General features: G+C 40.7%; 2 protein-coding genes across 3 annotated transcripts in view; one reads left to right on the forward strand and one right to left on the reverse strand.

The window, feature by feature from the left end:
* CCNB3 (cyclin B3) overlaps window positions 1-13465 on the reverse strand; it is an 88752-nt gene extending 75287 nt beyond the window's left edge. Inside the window, exon 1 of the mRNA XM_003276862.3 lies at window positions 13290-13465. The gene's annotated coding sequence lies outside the window, so the exon portion shown is untranslated. The remainder of the gene's footprint in view (window positions 1-13289) is intronic.
* Window positions 13466-17141: 3676 nt separating this feature from the next.
* AKAP4 (A-kinase anchoring protein 4) lies at window positions 17142-27728 on the forward strand. 2 transcript variants are annotated; one of them, XM_003276861.3, is made up of 6 exons: window positions 17142-17318; window positions 19786-19881; window positions 20925-20975; window positions 21528-21629; window positions 24065-26197; window positions 27399-27728. In XM_003276861.3, the coding sequence occupies exons 1-6, from the start codon at window positions 17292-17294 to the stop codon at window positions 27552-27554; spliced, it is 2565 nt and encodes an 854-aa protein (XP_003276909.1). In that variant the 5' UTR covers window positions 17142-17291; the 3' UTR covers window positions 27555-27728. The 2 variants fall into 2 exon arrangements, with proteins under 2 accessions (XP_003276909.1, XP_003276908.1); XM_003276860.3 differs by lacking the exon at window positions 17142-17318 and adding an exon at window positions 17810-17951.
* The last annotated feature ends 201 nt before the right edge of the window (window positions 27729-27929 follow it).

Raw genomic sequence — 27929 nt, forward strand, 5'->3', positions numbered from 1 at the left:
TTCTCTTTTTAATCTCCCTAGGTTATCTCATCCAGATACATGACTTTAAATATCATCTAAAAGCTGGCCCTAAACTCCAGGTTCATGAATCCAAATTACTACTCCACATCTCCACTTGGATGTCTAATAGACACCTCAAATGCAGTATGTTCACAATAGAACTTTGAATTGTCAAGGCCCTCCCCAAACCTGATCCTTTTCTCAGTATCCCCCCTTTCAGAAATTGATACCACATCAAACTTGTTATTGAAGCCAGAAAGCTGGGTATCGTCTATGATTCTAACTTTTTTCCATCACCTTTGTTGATTTGACCACAAAATATATCTATATCCATCAATGTCTCTCCATCTTCACTGCCACCTAGGCTCTCATTTGGCTCAAGAGCCTCAAAGCTGTTTTTCCCGTTTCCAAAATTTACCTTTCTCTGATACAAATACAACACAACAACAAGAGCCATCTTTTTACAAAAGAAAAATGGTATCGTGTCCCTTCCTTCTTCAGTAATTTCCCACAGAATTTAAAATAAAAATCCTAACTACCTACCCTGGTCTACAAGGTCCTGCCTACCTCATCAACCTCACTTCATAAACTGCATTTCGCATTCCCTGCTCTCCAACCATAATAGTCTTCTTTCAAATATTTGAATTTACCAAACTCTCTCTACCTGGTATTTTTGTACAAGATGTTCCCACAGCCTGGAACATTCTTACCTCTGTTTTTAAAATTGCAAGTTTTTTCTCAAGGATCAAGTCTCAGCTTAAATGGCCCCTCTTCAGAGAGGCCTTCCCTGCCCATGTTATTTAAAGGAGGATTCTTCTCCCACTCCATTATACTCAGCCCCTTAACTTTTTAAGGAATAATACTGCAATTTGTAATTTTTAATTTCTCAAGAATGCAAGGTTCATAAAGAGTAGGACCATACATGTTATGCTCTATCTCCACTGATAAGCATTAACAAAAGCTCACGTTTATAAATTATTTACTATATGTTCGAAACTGTTCTAACATTCACAAAAATCCTGTGAGGTATTAATATCCCCATTTGCAGATGAGGATCCTGAGACATGGAAAAGTTTAGTAACTTTCCCAAGATCACACAGCTAATAAGTGATCAGACTGGAATTTAAACACAAGTAGTCTGATTCCAGAGGACAAACATAACCACCACCCCATATCTGCCTCCTTGATAGATAACTGAAAAATATTTGTTCACTAAGTAAATGAGCATCTTCTTGTAAAGGTCATCATTATAGACAAGTATCCCACTGGGATGCACATAAAGGAAATGTAGCATTAACACAAGTCACCATAAGTCTTTAGTCATGAGAGGAAAAGGTCTATCCACCAAAACAACAGCAACACAAAAATCACAAAAGAAGCAATTTCATTTCTCCTATTTTTTCCTAGCTTTTCACATCATCAACAACAAAAACTTACTGAGTAAAAGTTGTGATTTTTCCAAAAATTTTTAAACATATTTTTCCCTTAGCTGGCATACCTCCAGTTGACTTAAACTTTTCTTTGGGTACCATCCAGAGAGGACACTGAGAAAAGAGAAGACAGCCCTTTGACTCCACAATTTGTCAATATTTCACTCGTCCCAGGTATACAACATTCTCATAAACTCTCCTTTCTCCTCCCTATGCCTCTGTATTAAAGTGTAATAGAAAAGATCTATTATAATCTACCTTACTTTTACATGAAAGTATATTACAGATGGATCCAAGATTTGAATTTAAAATGGAACCATGAAAATACCAGACAAACGATAAAAGAATATTTTTATAATTTTGCAGAAGGAAAAAAAACTTTCAAAACAAGATGATAAATTGTTAGTAGCTAAAAATTTTAAAATTTATGTTTGGCACAACAAACAGCAAAGCAAGGTTAAAAAGACCTAACAACAAACTGGCAAAAGAAAAAAAAGACAACACCAATGACAATACTTTCCAAAATGTAGAACAAGCTCTCTAGATTCCTCCTCTCTGGGCAGGGCATCTCCAAAAGAAAGGCAGCAGCCCCAGTCATGGGCTTACAGATAAAACTCCCATCTCCCTGGGACAGAGCACCTGAGGGAAATGGCAGCTGTGGGCACAGCTTCAGCAGACTTAAACGTTCCTGCCTGCTGACTCTGAAGTGAGCAGCGGATCTCCCAGCACAGCACTCGAGCTCTGATGAGGGACAGACTGCCTCCTCAAATGGGTCCCTGAACCCCTTGCCCCCTGACTTGGAGACACCTCCCAGCAGGGGTCAACAGACACCTCATACAGGAGAGCTCTGGCTGGCATCTGGTCGGTGCCCCTCTGGGACGAAGCTTTCAGAGGAAACAGGCAGCAATCTTTTCTTTTCTGCAGCCTCTGCTGGTGATATCCAAGCAAACAGGGTCTGGAGTGGAACTCCAGCAAACTCCAGCAGACCTGCAGCAGAAGGGCCTGACTGTTAGAAGGAAAACTAACAAACAGAAAGGAATAGTGTCAACATCAACAAAAAGGACGTCCACACAGAAACCCCATCCGAAGGTCACCAACATCAAAAACCAAAGGTAGATAAATCCACGAAGATGAGGAAAAACCAGCGCAAAAAGGCTGAAAATTCCAAAAACCAGAATGCCTCTTCTCCTCCAAAGGATCACAGCTCCTCGCCAGCAAGGGAACAAACTGGACGGAGAATGAGTTTGATGATTTGACAGAAGTAGGCTTCAGAAGGTGGGCAATAACAAACTCCTCCAAGCTAAAGGAACATGTTCTAACCCAATGCAAGGAAGCTAAGAACCTTGATAAAAGGTTACAGGAACTGCTAACTAGAATAACCAGTTTAGAGAAGAACATAAATGACCTGATGGGGCTGAAAAACACAGCATGAGAACTTCGTGAAGCATGCACAAGTATCAGTAGCCAAATCAATCAAGTGGAATAAAGGATATCAGAGATTGAAGATCACCTTAATGAAATAAAGTGTGAAGACAAGATTAGAGAAAAAAGAAAGAAATGGAATGAACAAAGCCTCCAGGAAATATGGGACTATGTGAAAAGATGAAACCTACATTTGATTCGTGCACCTGAAAGTGACAGGGAGAATGGAACCAAGATGGAAAACACTCTTCAGGATATTATTCAAGAGAACTTCCCCAACCTAGCAAGACAGGCCAACATTAAAATTCAGGAAATACAGAGAACACCACAAAGATACTCCTTGAGAAAAGCAACCCCAAGACACATAATCATCAGATTTGCCAAGGTTGAAATGAAGGAAAAAATGTTAAGGGCAGCCAGAGAAAGGTCGGGTTACCCACAAAGAGAAGCCCATCAGACTAACAGCAGATCTCTCTGCAGAAACCCTATAGGCCAGAAAAGAGTGAGGGCCAATATTCAACATTCTTGAAGAAAATAATTTTCAACCCAGAATTTCATATCCAGCCAAACTAAACTTCATAAGCAAAGGAGAAATAAAATCCTTTACAGACAAGCAAATGCTGAGAGATTTTTGTCACCACCAGGCCTGCCATACAAGAGCTCCTGAAGGAAGCACTAAATATGGAAAGGAAAAATCGGTACCAGCCGCTGCAAAAATATACCAAATTGTAAAGAACATCAACACTATGAAGAAACCACATTAACTAGCAGGCAAAATAACCAGCTAGCATCATAATGACAGGATCAAATTCACACATAACAATAACCTTAAATGTAAATGGGCTAAATGCCCCAATTAAAAGACACAGATTGGCAAATTGGATAAAGAGTCAAGACTCATCGGTGTGCTGTATTTAGGAAACCCATCACATGTGCAGAGACACACATAGGCTCAAAATAAAGGGATGGAGGAATATTTACCAAGCAAATTAAAAGCAAAAAAAGCAGGAGTTGCAAACCTAGTCTCTGATAAAACAGACTTTAAACCAACAAAGATCAAAAAAGACAAAGAAGGGCATTACATAATGGTAAAGGGATCAGTGCAACAAGCAGAGCTAACTATCCTAAATATATAAGCATCTAATACAGGAGCACCCAGATTCATAAAGCAAGTTCTTAGAAACCTACAGAGACTTAGACTCCCACACAATAATAGTGGGAGACTTTAACACCCCACTGTCAATATTAGGCAAATCAACGAGAGAGAAAATTAACAAGGATATTCAGGACTTGAACTCAGCTCTGGACCAAGTGGACCTAATAGACATCTACAGAACTCTCCACCCCAAATCAATAGAATATACATTCTTCTCAGCACCACATTGCACTTATTCTAAGATTGACCACATAATTGGAAGTAAAACACTCCTCAGCAAATGCAAAAGAATGGAAATCATAACAAACAGTCTGTCAGACCACAGTGCACTCAAATTAGTACTCAAGATTAAGAAACTCACTCAAAACCACACAACTACATGGAAACTGAACACCCTGCTCCTGAATGACTACTGGGTAAATAACAAAATTAAGGCAGAAATAAATAAGTTCTTTGAAACCAATGAGAACAAAGACACAACGTACCAGAATCTCTGGGACACAGCTAAAGCAGTGTTTAGAGGGAAATTTATAGCACTAAATGCCCACAGGAGAAAGCAGGAAAGATCTAAAATCAACACCCTAACATCACAATTAAAAGAACTAGAGAAGTGAGAGCAAACAAATTCAAAAGCTAGCAGAAGACAAGAAATAACTAAGATCAGAGCAGAACTGAAGGAGATAGACATATGAAAAACCCTTCAAAAAATCGAAGAATACAGAAGCTGGTTTTTTGAAAAGATTAACAAAATAGATAAACTGTTAGCCAGATTAATAAAGAAGAAAATAGAGAAGAACCAAATAGACACAATAAAAAACATTAAAGGGAATATCACCACTGATCCCACGAAAGCACAAACTACCATCAGAGAATACTATAAACACCTCTATGCAAATAAACTAGAAAATCTAGAAGAAATGGATACATTCCTGGACATGTACACCCTCCCAAGACTAAACTAGGAAGAAATCGAATCCCTGAATAGACCAACAAGTTCTGAAATTGAAGCAGTAACTAATAGACTACCAACCAAAAAAAGCCCAGGACCAGACAGATTCACAGCTGCATTCTACCAGAGGTGCAAAGAGGAGCTGGCACCATTCCTTCTGAAACTATTCCAAACAATAGAAAAAGAGGTACTCCTCCATAACTCATTTTGTGAGTTCAGCATCATCCTGATAACAAAACCTGGCAGAGACAGAACAAGAAAAGAAAATTTCAGGCCAATATCCCTGACGAACATTGATGCAAAAATCCTCAATAAAATACTGGCAAACCAAATGCAGCAGCACATCAGAAAGCTTATCCACCACAATCAAGTTGGCTTCATCCCTGGGAGGCAAGGATGGTTCACATCAACATACGCAAATCAATAAACGTAATCCATCACATAAACAGAACCAATGACAAAAATCACATGATTATCTCAATAGATGCAGAAAAGGTCTTCGATAAAATTCAACACATCTTCATGCTAAAAACCCTCAATAAACTAAGTACTGATGGAATGTATCTCAAAATAATAAGAGCTATTTATGACAAACCCACAGCCAATATCATACTGAATGAGCAAAAGCTGGAAACATTCCCTTTGAAAACCGGCACAAGACAAGGATGCCCTCTCTCACCACTCCTATTCAGCATAGTATTGGAAGTTCTGGCCAGGGCAATTGGGCAAGAGAAAGAAATAAAGGGTATTCAGATAGGAAGAGAGGAAATCAAATTGTCTCTGTTTGCAGATGACATGACTGTATCTTTAGAAAACCCCATCGTCTCAGCCCAAAATCTCCTTAAGCTGATAAGCAACTTCAGCAAAGTCAGAGGATACAGAATCAATGTGCAAAAATCACAAGCATTCCTATACACCAATAAGAGACAAACAGAGAGCCAAATCATGAGTGATCTCCCATTCACAATTGCTACAAAGAGAATAAAATCCCTAGGAATACAACTTACAAGGGATTTGAAGGACCTCTTCAAGGAGAACTACAAACCACTGCCTAAGGAAAAAAGAGAGGACACAAACAAACAGAAAAACATTCCATGCTCATGGATAGGAAGAATCAATATCATAAAAATGGCCATACTGCCCAAAGTAATTTATACATTCAATGCTATCCTCATCAAGTTACCATCGACTTTCTTCACAGAATTAGAAAAAACTACTTTAAATTTCATATGAAAACAAAAAAGAGCCCGGATAACCAAGACAATCCTAAGCCAAAAGAACAAAGCTGGAGGCATCACGCTACCTGACTTCAAACTATACTACAAGGCTACAGTAACCAAAACAACATGGTACTGGTACCAAAACAGATATACAGACCAATAAAACAGAACAGAGGCCTCAGAAATAATGCCACACATCTACAACCATCTGATCTTTGACAAACCTGACAAAAACAAGCAATGGGGAAAGGATTCCCCATTTAATAAATGGTGTTGGGAAAACTGGCTAGCCATATGCAGAAAACTGAAACTGGACTCCTTCCTTATGCCTTATACAAAAATTAACTCAAGATGGATTAAAGACTTAAACGTAAGACCTAAAACCATAAAAACCCCAGACGAAAACCTAGGCAATACCATTCAGGACATAGGCATGGGCAAAGACTTCATGACTAAAACACCAAAAGCAATGGCAACAAAAGCCAAAATTGACAAATTGGATCTAATTAAACTAAAGAGCTTCTGCACAGCAAAATAAACTATCATAAGAGTGAAAAGGCAACATACAGAATGGGAGAAAATTTTTGCAATCTATCCATCTGACAAAGGGCTAATATCCAGAATCTACAAAGAATTTAAACAAATTTACGAGAAAAAAACAACCCCATCAAAAAATCAGCAAAGGATATGAACAGACACTTCTCAAAAGAAGACATTTATGTGGCCAACAAACATATAAAAAAAGCTCATCATCACTGGCCATCAGAGAAATGCAAATCAAAACCACAATGAGATACCATCTCATGCCAGTTAGAATGGCGATCATTAAAAAGTCAGGAAACAGATGCTGCAGAGGATGTGGAGAAATAGGAACGCTTTTACACTTGGTGGGAGTGTAAATTAGTTCAACCATTGTGGAAGACAGTGTGGCAATTCCTCAAGGACCTAGAACCAGAAATACCATTTGATTCAGCAATCCTATCACTGGGTATATACCCAAAAGATTATAAATCATTCTAATATAAAGACACATGCACACGTATGTTTATTGCAGCACTATTCACAATAGCAAAGACTTGGAACCAACCCAAATGCCCATCAATGATATACTGGATAAAGAAAATGTGGCACATATACACCATGGAATACTATACAGCCATAAAAACGGATGAGTTCATGTCCTTTGCAGGGACATGGATGAAGCTGGAAACCATCATTCTAGGCAAACTAACACAGGAACAGCAAACCAAACACCACATGTTCTCACTCATAACTGGGAGTTGAAAAATGAGAACACATGGACACAGTGAGGGAAACATCACACACTGGGGCCAGGGGGAGGAATAGCATTAGGAGAAATACCTAATATAGATGATGGGTTGATGAATGCAGCAAACCACCATGGCACATGCATACCTATGTAACAAGCCTGCACCATCTGCACATGTATCCTAGAACTTAAAGTGTAAGAAAAAATGTACAATGAGAACTCTATGATCAATAAAATAGATGAACTTCCCATCAAAAAAATTGGCAAGAAAATGAACAATTAGAAAAGAAATACAAATGACCAATAACTATGAAAATATGTTCAATTTCACTAAAAATAAATGCAGATTAAAATAATAATAGATTATTTTTGTTTAGGACACTGACAAAGGTTTAATATATTGATAATAACTTCAGTTGATGGGGGAGTGGGTAAACAGTCATTTGTATTCACTGTCGATGCAAATAAAAACTGCCATAAACTTTGGGAGGGTTATTTGAAAATATCTGTTGGATTTCAAATGTTTGAACCCTTTTACCCAGAGATTCTATTTCTATTAATCTTTACTACAAAAATGCTTAGTTTCAGAAATAAGACTGAAAATTTCCCAAATCTGGGAGAGATATAAATCTAGACTGAAGATGCTAAGCAAATCGTAAACAGGATAAACCCAAAGTAATTAACATAATAAACACATCATAAAACTTCTGAAACTTAACAACACAGAAAAAAACTTTGAAGGCAGCAAGAGGGGAATGAAATATTTCTAATAGAAGTAAAAATTTCTGAATAACAGTAGATTTCCCACTAGAAACTGTGCAGCCCAGAAGGAGATGACACAATATTTTCCAAAAACTAAAAGAAAACAGCTCTAAACTCAGAATTCAATATCCAGGGAAAATATCCTTCAAGAGTGAAGGGAAAAATGGCCGGGCGCGGTGGCTCATGCCTGTAATCCCAGCACTTTGGGAGGCAAGGCGGGCGGATCACGAGGTCAGGAGATGGAGACCATCCTGGCTAACACGGTGAAACCCCGTCTCTACTAAAAATACAAAAAATTAGCCAGGCGTGGTGGCAGACGCCTGTAGTCCCAGCTACTCAGGAGGCTGAGGCAGGAGAATGGTGTGAACCGGGAGGCGGAGGTTGCAGTGAGCCGAGATTGTGCCACTGCCCTCCAGCCTGGGCGACAGAGCAAGACTCTGTCTCGGAAAAAAAAAAAAAAAAAAAAAAAAAAAAAAAAAAGAAGCACACCCCAATGACATGCTGTCAACAAGAAAACCCCCTTCAAATAAGCAGATGGAAATTAAAAAGTGGAAAAAGATATATCATGCATACATTAATTTTAAACAAACAGAAGTGGCTATATTAATATCAGTTAAAGTAATATCAGAGCAAAGTAAATTAACAGGGTCAGAGAGAAACATTACATAATAATAAAAGAGTCAATCGACCAAGAAGATACAGCAATCTCAAACATGTATGTACCAACCAACAGATCTGAAAAATACACGAAGCAAAGACTGACAGAATTGAAAGGAGAAACAGACAAATCCACATTTACAGTTGGAGACTTCAACATCCCTATCTCAATAATTGATTTTTAAAAATCAGCTAGATAAAAAATCAGCAAGGGTATAGAGGAATTCAACAACAACAGCAACAAACAGAATCTAATTGACATTTATAGAACATGTCACCCCCGCAAACACATAAAAGGATACAGACCCTACTGACATAAAAAGGATAAAGGAATACTTTAAACAACACTACCCACATAAATTTGACAACTTAAAAGAACTGGATGAATTCCTTCGAAAGCACACTGCCATAACACACCCAATAGGAAATACATCATTTGAATAGTCCCAGTTTTAAATAAATTCAATTATTAATTTTTAAATTTCCCAAAAGGAAAATCTCCAGGCCCAGATGGTTTCACTGGAGAATTAAACAAAATATTTAAAGAACAATTAATATCAATTCTACATATGTCTCTTCCATAAAATAGAAAAGAGAACAATTCTCAACTTCTTACATGAGAACACTTTTACAGTGATGCCAAAAACATCCAAAGATAATATAAAATAAGAAAACTCCATGGCCAATATCCCTCATGAATACAGAAACAAAATTCTTAACAAGATATTAGCAAACAAATTTGAGCAACATATTAAAAGTATTATTTAATATATACCATGACCAAGTGGGATTTATCCCAGGGATGCAAGGCTAGTTTGAAAAATCAATCCATGTAATCCAACATAGACATTGTCTTATATACTGAGAACTACAAAACATCATTAAGAGAAAGACCTAAATAAATGGAAAGATGTCCCGTGTTCATTGATCAGCTTACTTAATATTGTTAAGATGGCAATAATGCCCAGGTTGATCTACAGAATCAAGACAATCCCTATCAAAATCTGTGTGGATCAGGGATAACATATCAGACCTAAGAATATTGTCATTTGAAAATCCTGCTTACAAAGGTTGGCCCTTGGCTAGCATCTGGGAACTTGGATTTGGGGAGCGTTCCCACAACACCAATTGATAAGATGAGCTCACTTTGCCTTATGGCTCATGGTGAACACCAGATTTCCTCCTAGAAATCTGAAATTTTGGTATGTGCTAGGTAGGAGGTGCCTGTATGACCAGCCCTCAATAAAAACCCTTGCCACTAATTCTCCAGTGAGCTGCCCTCACAGACAACATTTCACACATGTTGTCACAGCTTGTTGCTGGAAAATGTTATGTTAAGAAGCCAGTCACAAAAGATCACATATTTTATGATTCAATTTATATTGAATATCCAGAATAGGCAAATATATAGAGACAGAAAGTAGATTAGTGGTTGCCTAAAGCTGGGATGTATAGGGGTGGAGGGGTGGCTGGGGTGTGATAGATAAAGGGTATAGGGTTTCTTCTGGGGGTGATTTAAAAAAGCTCTAAATTGATCATGGTGATGGTTGTTCAACTCTGTGACACAAGATACTAAAAAAAAATTGAGTTGTACACTTTAAATGAGCAAGTTACATGGTACATAAATTATATTTCAACAAAGCTGTTATAAAAAATAACATAGTAGCTAATAAAGTATATCAATTCCTAAAAACTGTTACATTGAAGAGTGGCAAGGATAGATTCAATGAAACCAGTTAGTCAGTTACTACAATAATCCAGGCAGTTTGGATCAGCAGGATTCAACTTTCTTGGCCTTGACCAAGCACCTTTTTACGGTCTCAGGCTAGCAATTCTTCAAGAACCATTATCGCTTATTTTCAATTATGTAAATATTGTTAAGGATTTACTAGTATATATGAACCCGTGCTATCCTTAGCAGGGTAAGTGAAAATGGGCAAAACACAGTCATTCTCTTCAAGAAGTCCTGTTTTTGGAAAGATAAAGCTCATAATGAAACAAATACACCACAAGGCAGAATGTGATATGTGAATTATAAATTCACTAGGTGAATGTAAAACTGTTGAGAATTTCAGAAGACACATATGATTGAGTTCACTCTTATTATCAACACCATCACTATTGTCATAATCATCTCAACATCACCAAGAGTTACTGAGTGTGTAAACACATGAGCCACTGCTAGGTTGCACACAGTTACTGCCTTCCTTGAACCCATACACATCTTCATGATGGAAATATTAAGGAAATGTATCAATAAATACGACATACACAAAAATGCAGTTTTTAGGATGGGGAGTGATTCTGTCAAAGAGAAATCACCAATTTCCCTTTTAATTGGAGGAATGCCTTCTCAAGACGGCTTTTGTACGGTGTGTTCTCCTACTGCATGAGAACACGTTTTCCAACAGCTGCGACCTCCTAGTGGCCACATGAAGTCATTACCCCGATTCATCATCCTGACTTGAGAGCAAGAGGCACAGGAGGCTGGAGTGCAGTTGGCAAGATCACTCCTCATTGCAGCATCAACCTCCCGTGCTCAAGCGATCGTCCCACCTCAGCCTCCGGAGTAACTGGGACTACAGGTACGCGCCACCACACCCAGCTAATTTTTTTTTCTTTTGGTAGAGATGGAGGTTTTGCTGTGTTGCCCAGGCTGGTCTCAAACTCAGACTCTTGCCCTCAAGCAATACTCCCACCTCAGCCTCTCAAAAGTGCTGGAATTACAAGAGTGAGCCATCGTGCCCAGCTGTCATCAAGTAATACTATATTTAATTTTTATTATTTTTTCTTTTGAGACAGTCTTGCTCTGTCATCCTGGCTGGAGTGCAGTGGCATGATCTCGGCTCACTGCAACCTCCCCCTCCCAGGCTCAAGTGATCCTCCCACCTCAGCCTCCCGAGTAACTGGGACTACAGGCAGGCACCACAACATACTGCTAATTTTATTTTATTTCATTTATTTTTTGGTAGAGACGGAAGTTTTGCTATGTTGCCTAGACTGGTCTCAAAGTCTTGCTCTCAAGCTTTCTTCCCGCCTCAGCCTCCGAAGGTGCTGGTATTACAGGAGTGAGCTGCAGCGCCCAGCTGTCACCAAGTAATAGTATATTTAATTATTTATTTATTTATTTTGAGATGGAGTCTCGCTGTCGCCAGGCTGGAGCGCAGTGGCGCGATCTTGGCTCACTGCAACCTCTGCCTCCCAGACTCAAGTGATTCTCCTGCCTCAGCCTCCCAAGTAGCTACAGACGCATGCCACCATGCCCAGCTAATTTTTGCATTTTTAGTAGAGACGGGGTTTCACCGTGTTGGCCAGTTTGGTCTCGACCTTTTGATCTCGTGATCCACCTGCCTCAGCCTCCCAAAGTGCTGGGACTACAGGCGTGAGCTACCGTGCTTGGTTATTTAATTTTTTTTTTCTTTTGAGACAAGAGTCTCACTCTGTCGTCCAGGCTGGAGTGCAGTGGCACGATCTCGCCTCACTGAAACCTCTGCCTCTTGGACTCAAGTGATTCTCCTGCCTCAGCCTCCCAAGTAGCTACAGACGCATGCCACCATGCCCAGCTAATTTTCGTATTGTTAGTAGAGACAGGGTTTCACCATGTTGGCCAGGATGGTCTCGATCTCTTGACCTCATGATCCGGCCGCCTCAGCCTCCCAAAGTGCTGGGATTACAGGCGTGAGCCACTGCGCCTGGCTATTTAATTTTTTTTTCTTTTGAGACAAGAGTCTTTGTCGCCCAGGCCGGAGTGCAGTGGCGCCATCTTGGCTCACTGCAACCTGCACCTCCCAGTTCAAGCCATCCTCCTGCCGCAGCCACTGCACCCAGCTGTAATGTTTAAAACATTCATTCACTGATATACTATCTGCAGGGCAGGATAAACATTTTCTCACCAAGTAATAGTATATTTAAGTTTTTTCTTTTTTTTCTTTTGAGACAGAGTCTTGCTCTGTCACTCGGGCTGGAGTGCAGTGGCGCCATCTTGGCTCACTGCAACTCCGCCTCCCAGTTTCAAACAATTCTTCCGCCTCAGCCTCCCGAGTAGCTGGGACTACAGGCGCACGCTACCACGCCCGGCTAATTTTTGTCTTTTTAGTAGAGACCAGGTTTCGCCATGGTGGCCAAGCTGGTCTCGAATTCCTGAGCTCAGGTGATCTGCCTGCCCCGGCCTCCCAAAGTGCCGGGATTACAGGCGCGAGCCACCACGGTCAGCCTAAAGTACTTTTTAAAGGTTATTTTGTCAGATGTTCCAGAAAAGTTTGTTGGTTTGACAGGAAGGAAATAAACTAATTAAAGGCTAGTTCCCTCAGCCAGTTTTCCTCCCACATCTCCAGCCTGACACAGGATATATTTCTATATTTATAATATATGATCAATATATAAGGCAAAAAGCTCTCGTCACGACTGACAATACATGTTGTACCTTTAACAAGCCACAGATGGACTGGAACAAAAGCTATTAGCAGAAAGTTCTCCACCAATCGGAAACTGAAAGAAAACGATACAAAAATAAACCAATCAAAATATAGATGAGGGACGGAGAGCGAGGCGACCAACCGCCTCAGCCCAACTGCCTCAGAATAACGGAAATGCTTCCACAGAAATGCACCTCAGAATAACCGGTACAGGAGGCGGCCGGATTGACCCCACCATTCTCACCAGCAGGGGGAGATCACGAATCAGCGCTTTTTTTTTTTTTTTTTTTTTAGTCAGACTTGAAACCACCAGATGGGGCCAGAAGATCAGAGTAGGTACCTTTCTACTTTTCTTTTTCTCAGGGAATTTCTCTTCTATCTCCAGACCCTGAAAGAAATAAAAGGCATACTAATCACCCCCCCCCACACACACACACACGGCCCGCCACCCCCACCCCCAATACGATGGAAGTGGCCAGTGCTGCCAAGCACCCCCACCAGTCACGTGGCCTCTGCGCTCCAGTGAGTCATTTATAATTAAAGTGGTAGGCGTTTCATAAGGCTGTGCGTGAATTAAATGAGATAATGCATGTAATACACAGTACCAGGCAAATTCTCAGTCCCCACTCCAGACCCGTAGAATGAGAAACTGAAGCCCTCCAGGTGATTCTGATGCACGCCAAAGTGTGACAATTATTGCTCTGGGAAAGAAGCCTGCCCACTCAGATAGCTAACCAAGTTTTTTGGTCATTTTTACAGATCCCATGACGCTGTGATTTCTGAATTATGTTTCCTGCCCTAAAAATTCCAAAACCTTGTGTCTTGAGCCCACCTGTGTGCCCAGTATTGTGGTGGATGCAATGAAAAAGAGACAGATAACCTTCTAGGCTTGCAATGTAGGTAATCTAGGAATAGGAAAAGGTAATTAATTCCACAGGGCCAGATTTAGTAAATGTCAGATGAATTATCCTGACAATAAGCAAATGTTCTAGGAAATCAGGGGAAGGAAATTTCATAATTATAAAAGGGAAGAGCCTGACCAGAAATAGCCACTGCCAAGCCAAGCCCACCCCTCAAAATTAGCCATAAGTCATTTTCTACCACAAGGTTATGGAACAGAACTTTAGCTGCCTAATTAAGCCCCTGCCTATAAAAGAACCTCTAACATACCTAAGACTCCACTTATCTTTAGAAGTTGCCCCCTGAAATTTTTTTATGATAGTGTTTATAGACTTTAAAAGTCCTTTATTTTCCCCCCTCCGCTCCTCCAATCACTCATAGGAAAGAACAAATATGTACAATGCAGACAAAACACAAATACTTGACAGAAGTAATTATACAGTTCCACTGCCAAGATGTTCAAAATGACTAATTTTTCACTTTAGTGTGGTTGCATGAAGCTGCTCTAAATGTCATTGTGTATTCTCATGGCAGGAAAACAAATCAGGAGAAAAAGAAATGGTGTTCCCAATTATGTTGGTCCACAGTAAATGATGTCTGATAATCATTGGCATCACTGCCCATTTTCTAAATGGTCATTGTGTCATCACATAAAAGGTGGGCTAAATCTGAGGCTGGAAGATACCCAGCAAGACTACCAGACAGACAGTGATTTCATGAAGGCTGATGGTTCACTTCATTTAATTTCCTTTTGCCATTATTCATGATAATTATATTATAAACACAGGTCCCATTTTTATTATCTTCATAGTTTTTTCTAGCCAAATGCAAACCAAGAGTGTATTTAAAGTCTTGATTTGCACTATTATTCACAAGTTTGTGTGAAAGAGAAGATGTTTGGGTAGAATAAACAAGGTTATAAAATAGATGATGGTGCTTAGAAAAAAAAATGATGACCAAGGCTTCTGTGTTTAATATCTCAATATTTGGCTATTAAAGGCAAACCTAAGTGCGGACTATTCACACGCCTTCACACACTAATACAATATATTCCTTACTTTGACTGTTTGAACATCCCTTATCCCTCACCTGCTCTCCACCCCCTCTACTCAGTACAGACCAATTTGAGAGCCTCATGAAGAGGAAGAAGAGGGAGTAAATGTACTGTGACCTATGACTGAGCCAGGTCTGCCTTGATTCTTCCCTTACATTTTGCTCATTGGTTTCACATCCAAATGCTGCTCTTACCTGCTCCTGGTTAGCCTCCAGGATGACAGGATTCAGTTTCCCTGGGAGAGTGCTCTGATCATCCATAGTAGTTCTCTCTTTGTCATTTGGGGATTACTAAGACATTTTCCAGGCATGAGTCATGGTTGTTCCTTTCTGGGCTGGAAGACACAGAGTTTTTGTTTTTGTTCTGTTTTGTTTTTAATCTCTTAGAGATATGATTTCTTGTGCTTGGAGAATATGTAAACATTTTCTTCCTTTGCTTCATATTCCACAGAGATGAGCCAGACACAGGAGCTCCAACTTTGTCTTTAATCATCAAAAGTTGCCCCTTGACAAAAGGACGATATAGGAAAAGCAACGAAGACCCTCTTCATGATCAAACTTTAGTCAGGCTTCTCTGAGCCCACTTCTCAACTAGGCCTCAACTTTGGCCTATAAGAACTGCAACTTTCAGCACAGTTTCATCCACCTGCCCCCCAACACATACACCACATACACACACTAAGAGACTTGAACAAACACCAGCGTAGTTTCTATCAGCTCAAGGCCATTTCCCTAGGATGACAATCTCAGCCCTTTTAAAATGCCTTCCTGAGACAGTTCATTGCTGCCAAAACAATTTACTGTTTGTTCAGGCCAAAACCTGACTACAGGCCCTGACTCCCTTCCTTACAGCATGTACTTTAGAAAACTTGCAATTGTAAATTCTTTCTCTCTTCTTTTAAGATGTATCTTCTACAACCCAGGACTGTCTTCCTCAACAACCTGGAAGCCATCCCTTTGTAATGTAATGATCAAGAAAAATAGGGTCCATGTCTCCCTGTCTCTATGGGAAGGTAGGAGCTTAGCTTTCTTTTCTTTTCTTTTCTTTTCTTTTACTTTGTTTATTTAATTTCTTTCTTTATAGTTCTTAATTATGTTTTTCTTTATAAACCTGACATTGTGAACATAGGGAACCTAACTTTAATAAGCACCCATTAGCAAACACAGATGCCCCCATACATTGACCAAGCTCACCCCCACTCAATGTCCTTCGGTACTTTTCTTTAGCACACCCTGCCTTTTGTGTCAGTGGAGTTGAGATCTGTTCATCAGAAGTTTCTCTCCTCTACTGCACTGGCCTGAATAAAATCTGTCTTGCTGCCTCTAACAAATTCCAGGCTCTGTTTCTCTTTGACACCATAAACTAACAGGATCAAAATCATATAGCAGAGTTAGAGATGCAATCTCAGGGGCAACAGGAAAAAGAATAAATGGAGGTAGAACCAAGAATATGGAACTCTTTTAGGGGATCATCTCAACTGATTGTTAATTCAGATGCATTTATTTACATGCATGCAGTTTTAAAGTGGAGACGTGGAGAAAAGACAAGGAAAGACAAGATGATACTTGGGCACAGGGAGAGACATTTGGTTGTGGGATAATATTTCCAAACTGGGGCTAAACTCAGTAAGATGAGATGAAGACATCTCAAAGTGTAATGGATAAATCTCTAACACATACTGTAGCCAACGAACCAGCACTGGCCAGATTGAAAAGATTAAGTGGAGCTTAAGTCTTTTCATGGCCTAAGGAGTCTGTAAAAGACAGACCCTGTCTCAACTAGATCAGCCTTTCTCTGGACAACTTATTTCTCATAGGGAAGGTCAGAGCCTGCTAGACCACTTAGAGCACACAGAATCCTTAGAGCCCTCCAACTTTGTGCTGTCACTGTTCTCTATAGAAACGGTGATGTCATGAAGAGGTAACTCTGGTACCAGCTGGCAGTCAAGTCTGTAGGAGGGCATGGAGAGTTGAAGAAAAAAGCAGTATCTTGAGGCAGACTGGAAGAGTCATCACAGCATCCAAATCGACAAGAAAACATCATTCCAGGGTCCTACATGATGGCCTACTCTGGTACTACAATGGTAGGGACATCTGACTTCTTTTTGACTAGCTAAGGGGGCATCTTAATGGTGAGGTGAAACTACAGAAGCTGCTAAGGCAGCCTCCAAGTTTCTATTTTCATACTTTTATTTGGGATACCCAGAAAAGATTTTGATCAACATTTCTCTGTTTCTATGTAAATCTAAAGATCTCTTGCAACATAACTCTGATTCTCTAGTAGGGATATGATTAGATTGTTCTGAAGGTCTAGCAGGAAATGAAAAGAGAAGGGATATCTTGATGGACTGTGAGCCAGAGAAAATGTGAGAAAAGTGGCGTGTACCCTCATAGAGATAACAGAAAAAGTTTGTCCCACCGCAGGCAGCCTGATGTGCTTTTGATGGGAATAGGTTACTGAGTTTGCCAACATGCCCACCTTTGCTTAGGTTGTGACAGTTTCAGGCATTGTGACCCAACAAACTCTGTTGCCACACCCCAGGGTCAGAGGCAGCAGGGGAAAGCCTGGCCCCTCAGTCTGGTCCAACAGCTGACAGGGGTGGCAGCCAACTGCAGGTGCCCAAGAACTTGGCACTTCTCAGTTCCATCTAAAGGGGCACATCTCCCTTCTGGGTGTCACGTTTTCAGCCAAACGTCTAAAGAACTTCATCATCAAGGTAATGAGTTCATAAATTTTATTTTTCACAGTTCTTTTGGACTTGGACTTAGGCTGTTTCTGAATCACATGAGGGACTCTTTGCCTCCACCTCTTTTTTTACTAGGCTAGTGTTCTCTATGTAGCTCTTGGAAAAAAAGAAACTCCCTCTTCAGAGTGAGTCTTTTCCTATAACTTTTTCAAGGTTTCACAGAGATTCCTGAAGGAAGAGTTCAAAAAGATCTTGGTTGGGCCGGGCGCGGTGGCTCACGCTTGTAATCCCAGCACTTTGGGAGGCCGAGGCGGGCGGATCACGAGGTCAGGAGATCGAGACCACGGTGAAACCCCGTCTCTACTAAAAATACAAAACATTAGCCGGGCGTGGTGGCAGGCACCTGTAGTCCCAGCTACTCAGAGAGGCTGAGGCAGGAGAATGGCGTGAACCCCGGAGGCGGAGCTTGCAGTGAGCCGAGATTGCGCCACTGCACTCCAGCCTGGGCGACAGAGCGAGACTCCGTCTCAAAAAAAAAAAAAAAAAAAAAAAAGATCTTGGTTGGAGGCAGGGATGGGAAAGAGCAGGAATGTAGTATTATCATGTGAAAGGATAGCCATTAGAGAATAGCTATTATTAATATGCTGTAGGGGAATAGAGAAGGGGTGGAAGGAAAGAAGGAGGGGGGAGAAAGGGGAGGGGGAGGGAAGGGGGAGAAAGGGGAGGGGGAGAAAGGGGAGGGGGAGAAAGGGGAGGGGAGAAAGGGGAGGGGGAGAAAGGGGAGGGGGAGAAAGGGAGAGGGAATGGAAAGGGGAGGGAGGGAGGGGAGTGGGGAGAGAGGGGAGGGGAAGGGCAGAAGGGAGAGCGGGAGTGGGGAGGGTCGGAGGGGGAATTCAACAGCCCTCTAATACTTGGCAAAAAGGATTTCTCTTATTAAAATTTAAAAAGAAATCAAATTCAAGCCCCAAATACCAAAAACAAGTCTACTGAGCTCTTAACTGTGTGTTCTGAGCATAAATCTCAGGTCTTATGTAGCAAAAATCAGTCACTGGCTTCTGTCATTTCCTTTTTACTTTTAGTTCCAGACTGGGTTGGGAGGCGGTGGTGGGGGGTGATGGTGGAAGGAAGTTGGCAGAGATTATTTTTTCTTTCTAAAATAAATTAAACTTGATCCTATTGGATCAGGGTCTGGTCTTCCCTCAGATTTCTGTCTCTCGGTGTTATATTGATGGTTATTAGACTGGGTTTTCTCAGCATTCAAAATCTTGTTCTATATATTGAAATTGTATATGTTGTTTTAATAAAAGGGCTATTTATTTACTGCTATTGACTTTAGTATTTTCCAATGGCTTTGAGTGATGTGTTATAGCTATTTATCTAATTTCACTTTCTTTAGTGTAATGGGAAAGACTGGTTGAACTGGAGTTAGCTAGAATTAAGTTAGAGGGGGTAACGTGAGCTGGAGTTTTTGAAGGTACTCGAGGGGGTAAAGAAATGTGGAGATCAGAGAGATTTAGTTAGTAGAGTTGGGTAGAAGTAAATCACTAAATGTAATCCCCAAAGTCACTAGATTTCCTTTTGAATTTGATTCCCAGGTCATCATACTCTCATGATTCCAAATACTTGGTGTGGGGAGTCTAAATTAAAGGAGACTATGGATTTTGCTAAAAGATAATGATCCTGAGCATCAAGTTCAAACATCTCAATGTTTCCCCCACTGCTCACCCCACCAGTTCCTAGCCTAAACCTATATATGAAACACAGAAATGGATTTCAGAACCCCTCCAGAGATTCTTATCCAAACTGACCTGGTCTCCAAAAACCATATATAAGCATTTCAGCTTTCTTTTATTTCTCTTTCCAGATGTCTGATGACATTGACTGGTTACGCAGCCACAGGGGTGTGTGCAAGGTAGATCTCTACAACCCAGAGGGACAGCAAGATCAGGACCGGAAGGTGGTAAGATAAAAAATGACTCATGCCGAGGAGTAGGAAAAATTGGCATATGGGTATAGATATCCTGGGGCCCAAGATAAACTAATGGACGATGATACCCTGACTTCTCCAAGCAACCAAGCTCAACAAGGTCTGTCAGGGGCCAGCGTGCTCATACATCACACAGAGATAAAAATCAAGGGAGGGACAGGGTGTGGTGTGATGTAAAGGACCTGGAGAGGGGAGGCTGGGGAGGAGCCTGAGGGAGGAGTGGTGGTTGCCTGGCAACCAGCCTCTATTAGTTAAGACCTCTTAAGTCATAATAATATTGCCTAGCTAACAATGTTACCCTAGGACCCCTCAGGAGGGCAAAATGCTTCATGGTCTGTTTCCCAAACTTCAAGTAATTTCACAGGGCTTCACAGTCTTCAATCATGTTCAAATGCCACACATACTATTATTTAATTAATATGTATTTTTACAATGTTTTAAAAATTGACTTACATTTTAAAAATTACAATCATGCTAAGAAATATTATCCATAATATCCCAGGTTTGATGTTCTAGTATGTATTCTCCCTAATGCACAATAAAATTCACCTATTAAATGCAGAAATATTTATCCATACACTACTTAAAATATTCTATATTATTGATAATAAAATAAATTTTGAGAAACGCTAGTGTAGTAGCAAGTGCTCTAAACTAGAAGCCAGGAAAATTGAGTTCTAATACAAGCTCCACATTTGTGTCAGTTGGGCAAGCCATTTCTCTTCTCAGTTTTCTAATTAATACATGTGGATATTGTACCTTGGGCCTCACTCTGACAGGAGGTTGGTATTCTCATTTAAGAAATGTACTAATGCTAAGATTCTGTCTGCCTAACAATAATCACAGTATTAACTCACTATGTGCCAGGCAATCTGCTTTTACATGCTTTCCATATAGTGTCTCAGTTAATCCTCACAAGAACCCTCTGAGGTAGGTGCTATCATCATCTCCAAGAAAGAGAAATTATGCCCCTTTCTCTAGAGTTTTTCTAAATTCACCCTTCTAATTTGATGCAGATATGCTTTGTCGATGTGTCCACCCTGAATGTAGAAGATAAAGATTACAAGGTGCGTATTCTCTGCTCAGAGTCAGAATCGGTGGGAAGCTGCTGAGAAGGATTATCAGTGAAGTGTGAAGAATGGAAAATGTTGGGGGAGAGAGGGGAAAGGTGGAGGGGACTTGGGGGAAATCCAGCATTCTCATGAGCCCAAGATCCCTGGTTCTGAATTTACCGTCACTCTTGATATCAAGTCTCATTTTAGAAGCCACTTAAGTTGCTGGTAGGACTAAAAGAGATAAAACACGGAAGATAGCATGTCAGAAAAGTTGTTTCTTATTTTTTTATTAAAAAAAAACCATCCAAAGGGTGATGAATATAGTTCTTGAGATTGATGGCTTTGTGAGCATCTTCAGAGTGGGGAGTAGTAATTTGTGGAGGGAACTTCGTCTCATTCTTCAAAGATTAGCTAGCCTCACAAGCCTACCTCTCCTGAAGAAAGAAAAAAGATAAAAGAAGTCATAACATTCACGATTTGAAGTCATAGCCTAGGGGGGCAGCTTGTAGCTTGGAGAAATCTCCAAAAGTAACTGTTTAAGAATCTCACCCTTTAATTCCATAGGATGCTGCTGGTTCCAGCTCAGAAGGCAACTTAAACCTGGGAAGTCTGGAAGAAAAAGAGATTATCGTGATCAAGGACGCTGAGAAGAAAGACCAGTCTAAGGTACACTTAGCGTCTGAGATTCCACCACTTCTAATTTTCAGAGCTCAATGATGAGTCTGAGGACTCTGGATGAGACATGGTAAGACACCTACTGTCAAACAGGCTCCTCAATTTGAATACAGGCCTAAGTTCAAGACCACAGTAAGTTCAACACCCAGGTACTTAATAATGGCACTAATCACAGAGGCTCAGAATGTCCTCTCCTGATTTCCAGCTACCCATCCAATCAGAATCACGCAAGACTATTTGTAATGTTCTTCACTGGCTGGTAATGGACTTGTGTGCCCCACATTGCCCAGCATCCAGCAAGGAAGAAAGAGGGGTATGGAGCAGAGACAATCCATAACCACCAAGAATTTGAGTGCCTCGTCCTTACCCTGTTGTCTAAGAGATTACCTAGGCTGTTGAGAGGCTTAAAGTTAGAAGCAATTAGACTTGCATGCCACTGTGACATACAACTCCTTTTGGTTTTGTTTAAGTATCCAAAATTATATCTGTTAGGGTCCTGGCTTTGGGAGGGCACTGGAGCATACAACAAGTCACCCTCTCATGCCTACAAGCCTGGAGTGGCTGGTAATAGGACAGGATATTTGACTTTAATGCAAAGGAATCAAATATTTCTTGTTCTGTGTCTCTAGGCTCATATTATAACCAAAACATTATTTCTGACCCCAGACTCCTTTGGAGTGAAAGAGTGGCCCTCAAGGAAGGAAAAACAAGTTTACATTACAGTATCCAAAGAGTTTTCAGTTTACTTGGGTATGGCCAACTCAATTTTGGAGTCTTAAGAAAGGGATCAATTATACCTGGCATTAATTTTTGAAAAAGCAGCCCATGTTTCCTACATACAATGCAGATCTACTTGATTGTAACTTAAGCTCATTTGCAAAAAGTTGACTTTATCATGACCTCACATTTCCAGAAATTCAGTGAAAAGAGAGGAGATGAAGCAATAGAAGGAGCAGAGGGCTTGGTAGTTAATGTTGGGTGGAATATGTGTATATAGTACATATACACCTATCTGGACATGGGCATACACAGTCACAGGCATAGATATACACATATAAATTTATACAAAATGATACATCAATGTATACATTTATATACATTTACAGAAAACAATTTATACAAGCAATGATAAATACATGCTTGGCTACATTTGATATTGACACACACAAGCATTGATGTAGCAGACTTAAACTGATCATAAACAATGACACACATATAAAAAGATATACAAAGTCATACAGAGTCAGATGCAGTGACATGCCCACACACGACACACATAAACACCCATATTACACAATGCTTGAACATACATTCACACACATTACATGCATAAGACTTGATCAAAACATAGTGACTGTACAGACTCAGTTATTGGTATACACACTTATAAATATACATAACTATGCAAAGACATATATGGTCATACACAGTCATGCTGACATACACACAAACTTACACTAAGCGACACATATTTACTAACACACTTGTTTGTTTGTATTGATACATACACTGTTGACACAAATGCAATAACACACCTACTCACACACATACTCAAATACCAGGGTATGTACAACATTGACATACACATGGTCAAGCATTGACATAACATATAAATATAGCATAAATTGACACCCAATTTATGAACATACATACTCATTATACAATCATCTGTTTACACATATTCGTGTTTTAACATACATATACATTAATATATTAAAATTGTATCTATTATATTAATGAATGTGTATGTTAATATGTGAATTTATGCTTTAATATACATAAATGCATTTATAGCTGCATGATACGTACTAGTGAATTTATATTACACACATATATGCAGATTACTCAAATTGACACTTGCTCATTTACATATTCGGAGACACACTGACACAGACACTCATATTTTGACATTCACACATGTACAAATATGCATACTAACATGCACATGTCAGCCTATACAGTAGATATATACAATAGGTAATGATGTCAACACATTATTACACATGCTTAGACATAGTCACACATATGCACACACACACAGAGGTGCATTTTCACACACTAACAATACAGAATGGCACCTTCTCACATCTTTGAGATGTTCACTCATGTGAACTGCTATATTTCCATGCATATATACACACACAACAGACACATTGACACATTTTTGACACATTGAGATACAATATATTCATATGAGTTGGCAGACATATATTGATAACACTTGTATAAAGTATACACATGTATATACTTTGAACTTTTGTTGCTGCCACTTCTGCTTGAATGTGTACTAATGGATATAACTGGATGTTATGTTCCCATACAAACTCTAAAAGGTCAAACGCCTAATCTGATACATCTTCTATATAAAATAAGGGAAAGAAGTAGCCTACCCAAACTCTTATGGATAGGTCTTCTTCTTTTTTTAGATGGAGGGATCTGTGTGCCTTTTCAAACAAGCTCCCTCTGATCCTGTAAGTGTCCTCAACTGGCTTCTCAGTGATCTCCAGAAGTATGCCTTGGGTTTCCAACATGCACTGAGCCCCTCAACCTCTACCTGTGAACATAAAGTAGGAAACACAGAGGGCGAATATCACAGAGCATCCTCTGAGAACTGCTACAGTGTCTATGCCGATCAAGTGAACATAGATTATTTGATGAAGAGACCTCAAAACCTCTGTCTAGAAATGACAGCAGCTAAAAACACCAACAATAATCAAAGTCCTTCAGCTCCTCCAGCCAAACCTCCTAGCACTCAGAGAGCAGTCATTTCCCCTGATGGAGAATGTTCTATAGATGACCTTTCCTTCTATGTCAATCGACTATGTTCTCTGATAATCCAGATGTCCCATAAGGAAATCAAGGAGAAGTTGGAAGGTAAAAGCAAATGCCTTCATCATTCAATCTGTCCATCCCCTGGGAACAAAGACAGAATCAGTCCCCGAACTGCTGCGAGCAAGATTGCTTCTGAAATGGCCCATGAAGCTGTGGAAATGACCACTGCAGAAATGTGTGGCACTGGAGAGGAGTCCAGGGAAGGTGGCCAGAAAAGCTTTCTATGTAGTGAATTATCCAACAAGAGCAAAAGTGGAGACAAACAGATGTCCCAGAGAGACAGCAAAGAATTTGCAGATTCCATCAGCAAGGGGCTCATGGTTTATGTAAATCAGGTGGCATCTGACATGATGGTCTCTGTCATGAAGACGTTGAAAGTGCACAGCTCTGGGAAGCCAGTTCCAGCATGTGTGGTCCTGAAGAGGGTGTTGCTAAGGCACACCAAGGAGATTGTGTCCGATTTGATTGATTCCTGCATGAAGAACCTGCATAGTATTACTGGGGTCCTGATGACTGACTCAGACTTTGTCTCAGCTGTCAAGAGAAATCTGTTCAACCAGTGGAAACAAAATGCTACAGACATCATGGAGGCCATGCTGAAGCGCTTGGTCAGTGCCCTTATTGGTGAGGAGAAGGAGACTGAGTCTCAGCGTCTGTCATATGCATCTTTAAAAGCTGGGTCCCATGATCCCAAATGCAGGAACCAGAGTCTTGAATTCTCCACCATGAAAGCTGAAATGAAAGGGAGGGACAAAGACAAAATGAAATCAGACCCATGCAAGTCACTGACTAGTGCTGAGAAAGTCGGTGAACACATTCTCAAGGAGGGCCTGACCATCTGGAACGAAAAGCAAGGAAACCCATGCAAGGTGGCTACCAAAGCATGCAGCAGTAAAGATGAGAAAGGAGAAAAGATCAATGCTTCCACAGATTCACTGGCCAAGGACCTGATTATCTCTGCCCTTAAGCTGATCCAGTACCATCTGACTCAGCAGACTAAGGGCAAAGATACATGTGAAGAAGACTGTCCTGGTTCCACCATGGGCTATATGGCTCAGAGTACTCAATATGAAAAGTGTGGAGGTGGTCAAAGTGCCAAAGCACTTTCAGCGAAACAACTAGAATCTCACAGAGCCCCTGGACCATCCACCTGTCAAAAGGAGAACCAACACCTGGACTCCCAGAAAATGGATATGTCAAACATCGTTCTAATGCTGATTCAGAAACTGCTTAATGAGAACCCCTTCAAATGTGAGGACCCATGCGAAGGTGAGAACAAGCATTCTGAGCCCATGGCAAACAAAGCAGCTTCCATGTCCAAGAGATCTGACAAAGGGGAAGAACAATGCCAGGAGCATCAAGAACTTGACTGTATCAGTGGGATGAAGCAAGTGAACTGGCAATTTATAGATAAACTGGTAGAATCTGTGATGAAGCTCTGCCTTATCATGGCTAAGTATAGCAACGATGGGGCAGCCCTTGCTGAGTTGGAAGAACAAGCAGCCTCGGCAAATAAGCCCAATTTCAGGGGCACCAGATGCATTCACAGTGGTGCAATGCCACAGAACTATCAAGACTCTCTTGGACATGAAGTAATTGTCAATAATCAGTGCTCTACAAATAGCTTGCAGAAGCAGCTCCAGGCTGTCCTGCAGTGGATTGCAGCCTCCCAGTTTAACGTGCCCATGCTCTACTTCATGGGAGATAAGGATGGACAACTGGAAAAGGTAAGTAATGCATTAAGGCACAAGAAGAAAGTTGGAATGGGCAGAGGCAGGGAGGCAGCATTGTACTTAGAGCCCAAGATCATTCCAGTTTCAAGTCTATTCTTTACCGCGTGCTTCATGAATTACTTTCACCTCATAAAAAGACACAAAAATGGTGAACCACTAGCTAAGTGGACACCTCAAGGCCTGTGCATTTCCACCAAGAGGAGGAGAGTGAGATTAATGCATTTCATCAGTGACCCTTTTGACAAACTATTTGATAAAACATTGGGGAATGGTTAAGTCTTATGTTTTGAGTTTTCAGATCCCCCAAAGTACTCTAGGGAGGAGGGAACAAAAAAGGAAAATGGAGTCCCTCGCTACCTCTTGAGGTGTTGGAAGTATCATGGACTAATTTTGTGTTTGACCTACCAGAAACAGTTTGAAACCTGTCTCTTACTATTTTCCCTATGCTCCTCCCCCAAACTCATGGGTCCTGCAAGTGCCCTGAGAGTCCTGTCGCCTTAAATTTTATGCCCTAGGTGCCTCACTTGCCTGACCCTAGTCCTGGCCCTGCTCCTCAGATTCCATGGAGGCCAGCATTCATACATTTATACAGATGCACATTCTCTCTCTGTCTCTCTCTCTCTCTTTCTCTCTCTCTCTCTCTCTTACACACACACACACACACACACACACACACCCCTATCTGACAGCTGAGTTTCCTGCATTAGATGGATTCCAGAAACATCAAATACTTAACAAAGTTATTTTCAGTCCAGGAGCCAAGGCTAGACAATCCTCCCTACTCCAAGTCTCATACTTTTTTAGGGAGGTGGGGGAATGGCAACCCCAAACCTTGACCTAGCAATCAGCACAGACTAACTGAAGGGTCCAGCATCTGGTAAAAAGTATTTAATGAACACAACTAATTTCAGAGTATGTTTTTGAAGCTCAAAAAAGAAAGTGTCTTTGGCATTTTGATCTATGTCATTAGAGAAGTTTCAAGGGAAAAGGAAAGATGTGTCAGCAGCCTCTAGTACTGGATCTATGACATGCTGTACCCTAATCCTAGAATCATGGGCGGGAAGGTGGTGGGTGTGGATGAGGAGGTTAGGGGTTGAAGGCGTTGGGTGGTAGAAGGGTGTTAGTTCACTTTGTCCAGCAGGTCTTTCCTCCAAAAAGCATCACGTAACTCACACTAGCTCTGTTTTCCCCACAGCTTCCTCAGGTTTCAGCTAAAGCAGCAGAGAAAGGGTACAGTGTAGGAGGTCTTCTTCAAGAGGTCATGAAGTTTGCCAAGGAATGGCAACTGGATGAAGCTGTGGGAAAGGTGGCCAGGAAACAGTTGCTGGACTGGCTGCTTGCTAACCTGTGAGCTGATCCTTGACTCCTCTTCATCTTAGCCCCCCCTAGCAGCATTCCATCCCAGCCAGAGCACCCCCACCATCAGGCCAGTCAACTGCACAATACACAACTGTATTTCCCAATACACTTGAGCAGTTGCCTGTGAATGTAAGAGGTGTCAACAAACTGGGAAAGAAAATAAAAATAAAAATAAAAATAAATGTGTCATTGTTTCTTTCATCAGCTATTTCCAAGACAAGAGAAGGGAATTGGCTCATTTTCCAGGAATGGTGATACAGTGTTGGAGTTTTATTCAGATCTCACCCTGGATTATTTTCTGAGCACCGAGGACACAGGGATATAATCCATGTCAAGGTCCCTAAGTAATCTGGTTTGTCCAAATAAT

This window comes from Nomascus leucogenys, chromosome X (assembly GCF_006542625.1).
Source record: "Nomascus leucogenys isolate Asia chromosome X, Asia_NLE_v1, whole genome shotgun sequence".
Classification (NCBI taxonomy): domain Eukaryota; kingdom Metazoa; phylum Chordata; class Mammalia; order Primates; family Hylobatidae; genus Nomascus; species Nomascus leucogenys.

Coding starts and splice junctions, on each gene's coding strand:
- AKAP4 (XM_003276861.3), top strand. CDS start 17,292: ATGATGGCCTACTCTGGTACTACAATG. Junction 19,882..20,924: donor AAGATCAGGACCGGAAGGTG/GTAAGATAAAAA, acceptor AATTTGATGCAG/ATATGCTTTGTCGATGTGTC. Junction 21,630..24,064: donor AGAAGAAAGACCAGTCTAAG/GTACACTTAGCG, acceptor TTCTTTTTTTAG/ATGGAGGGATCTGTGTGCCT.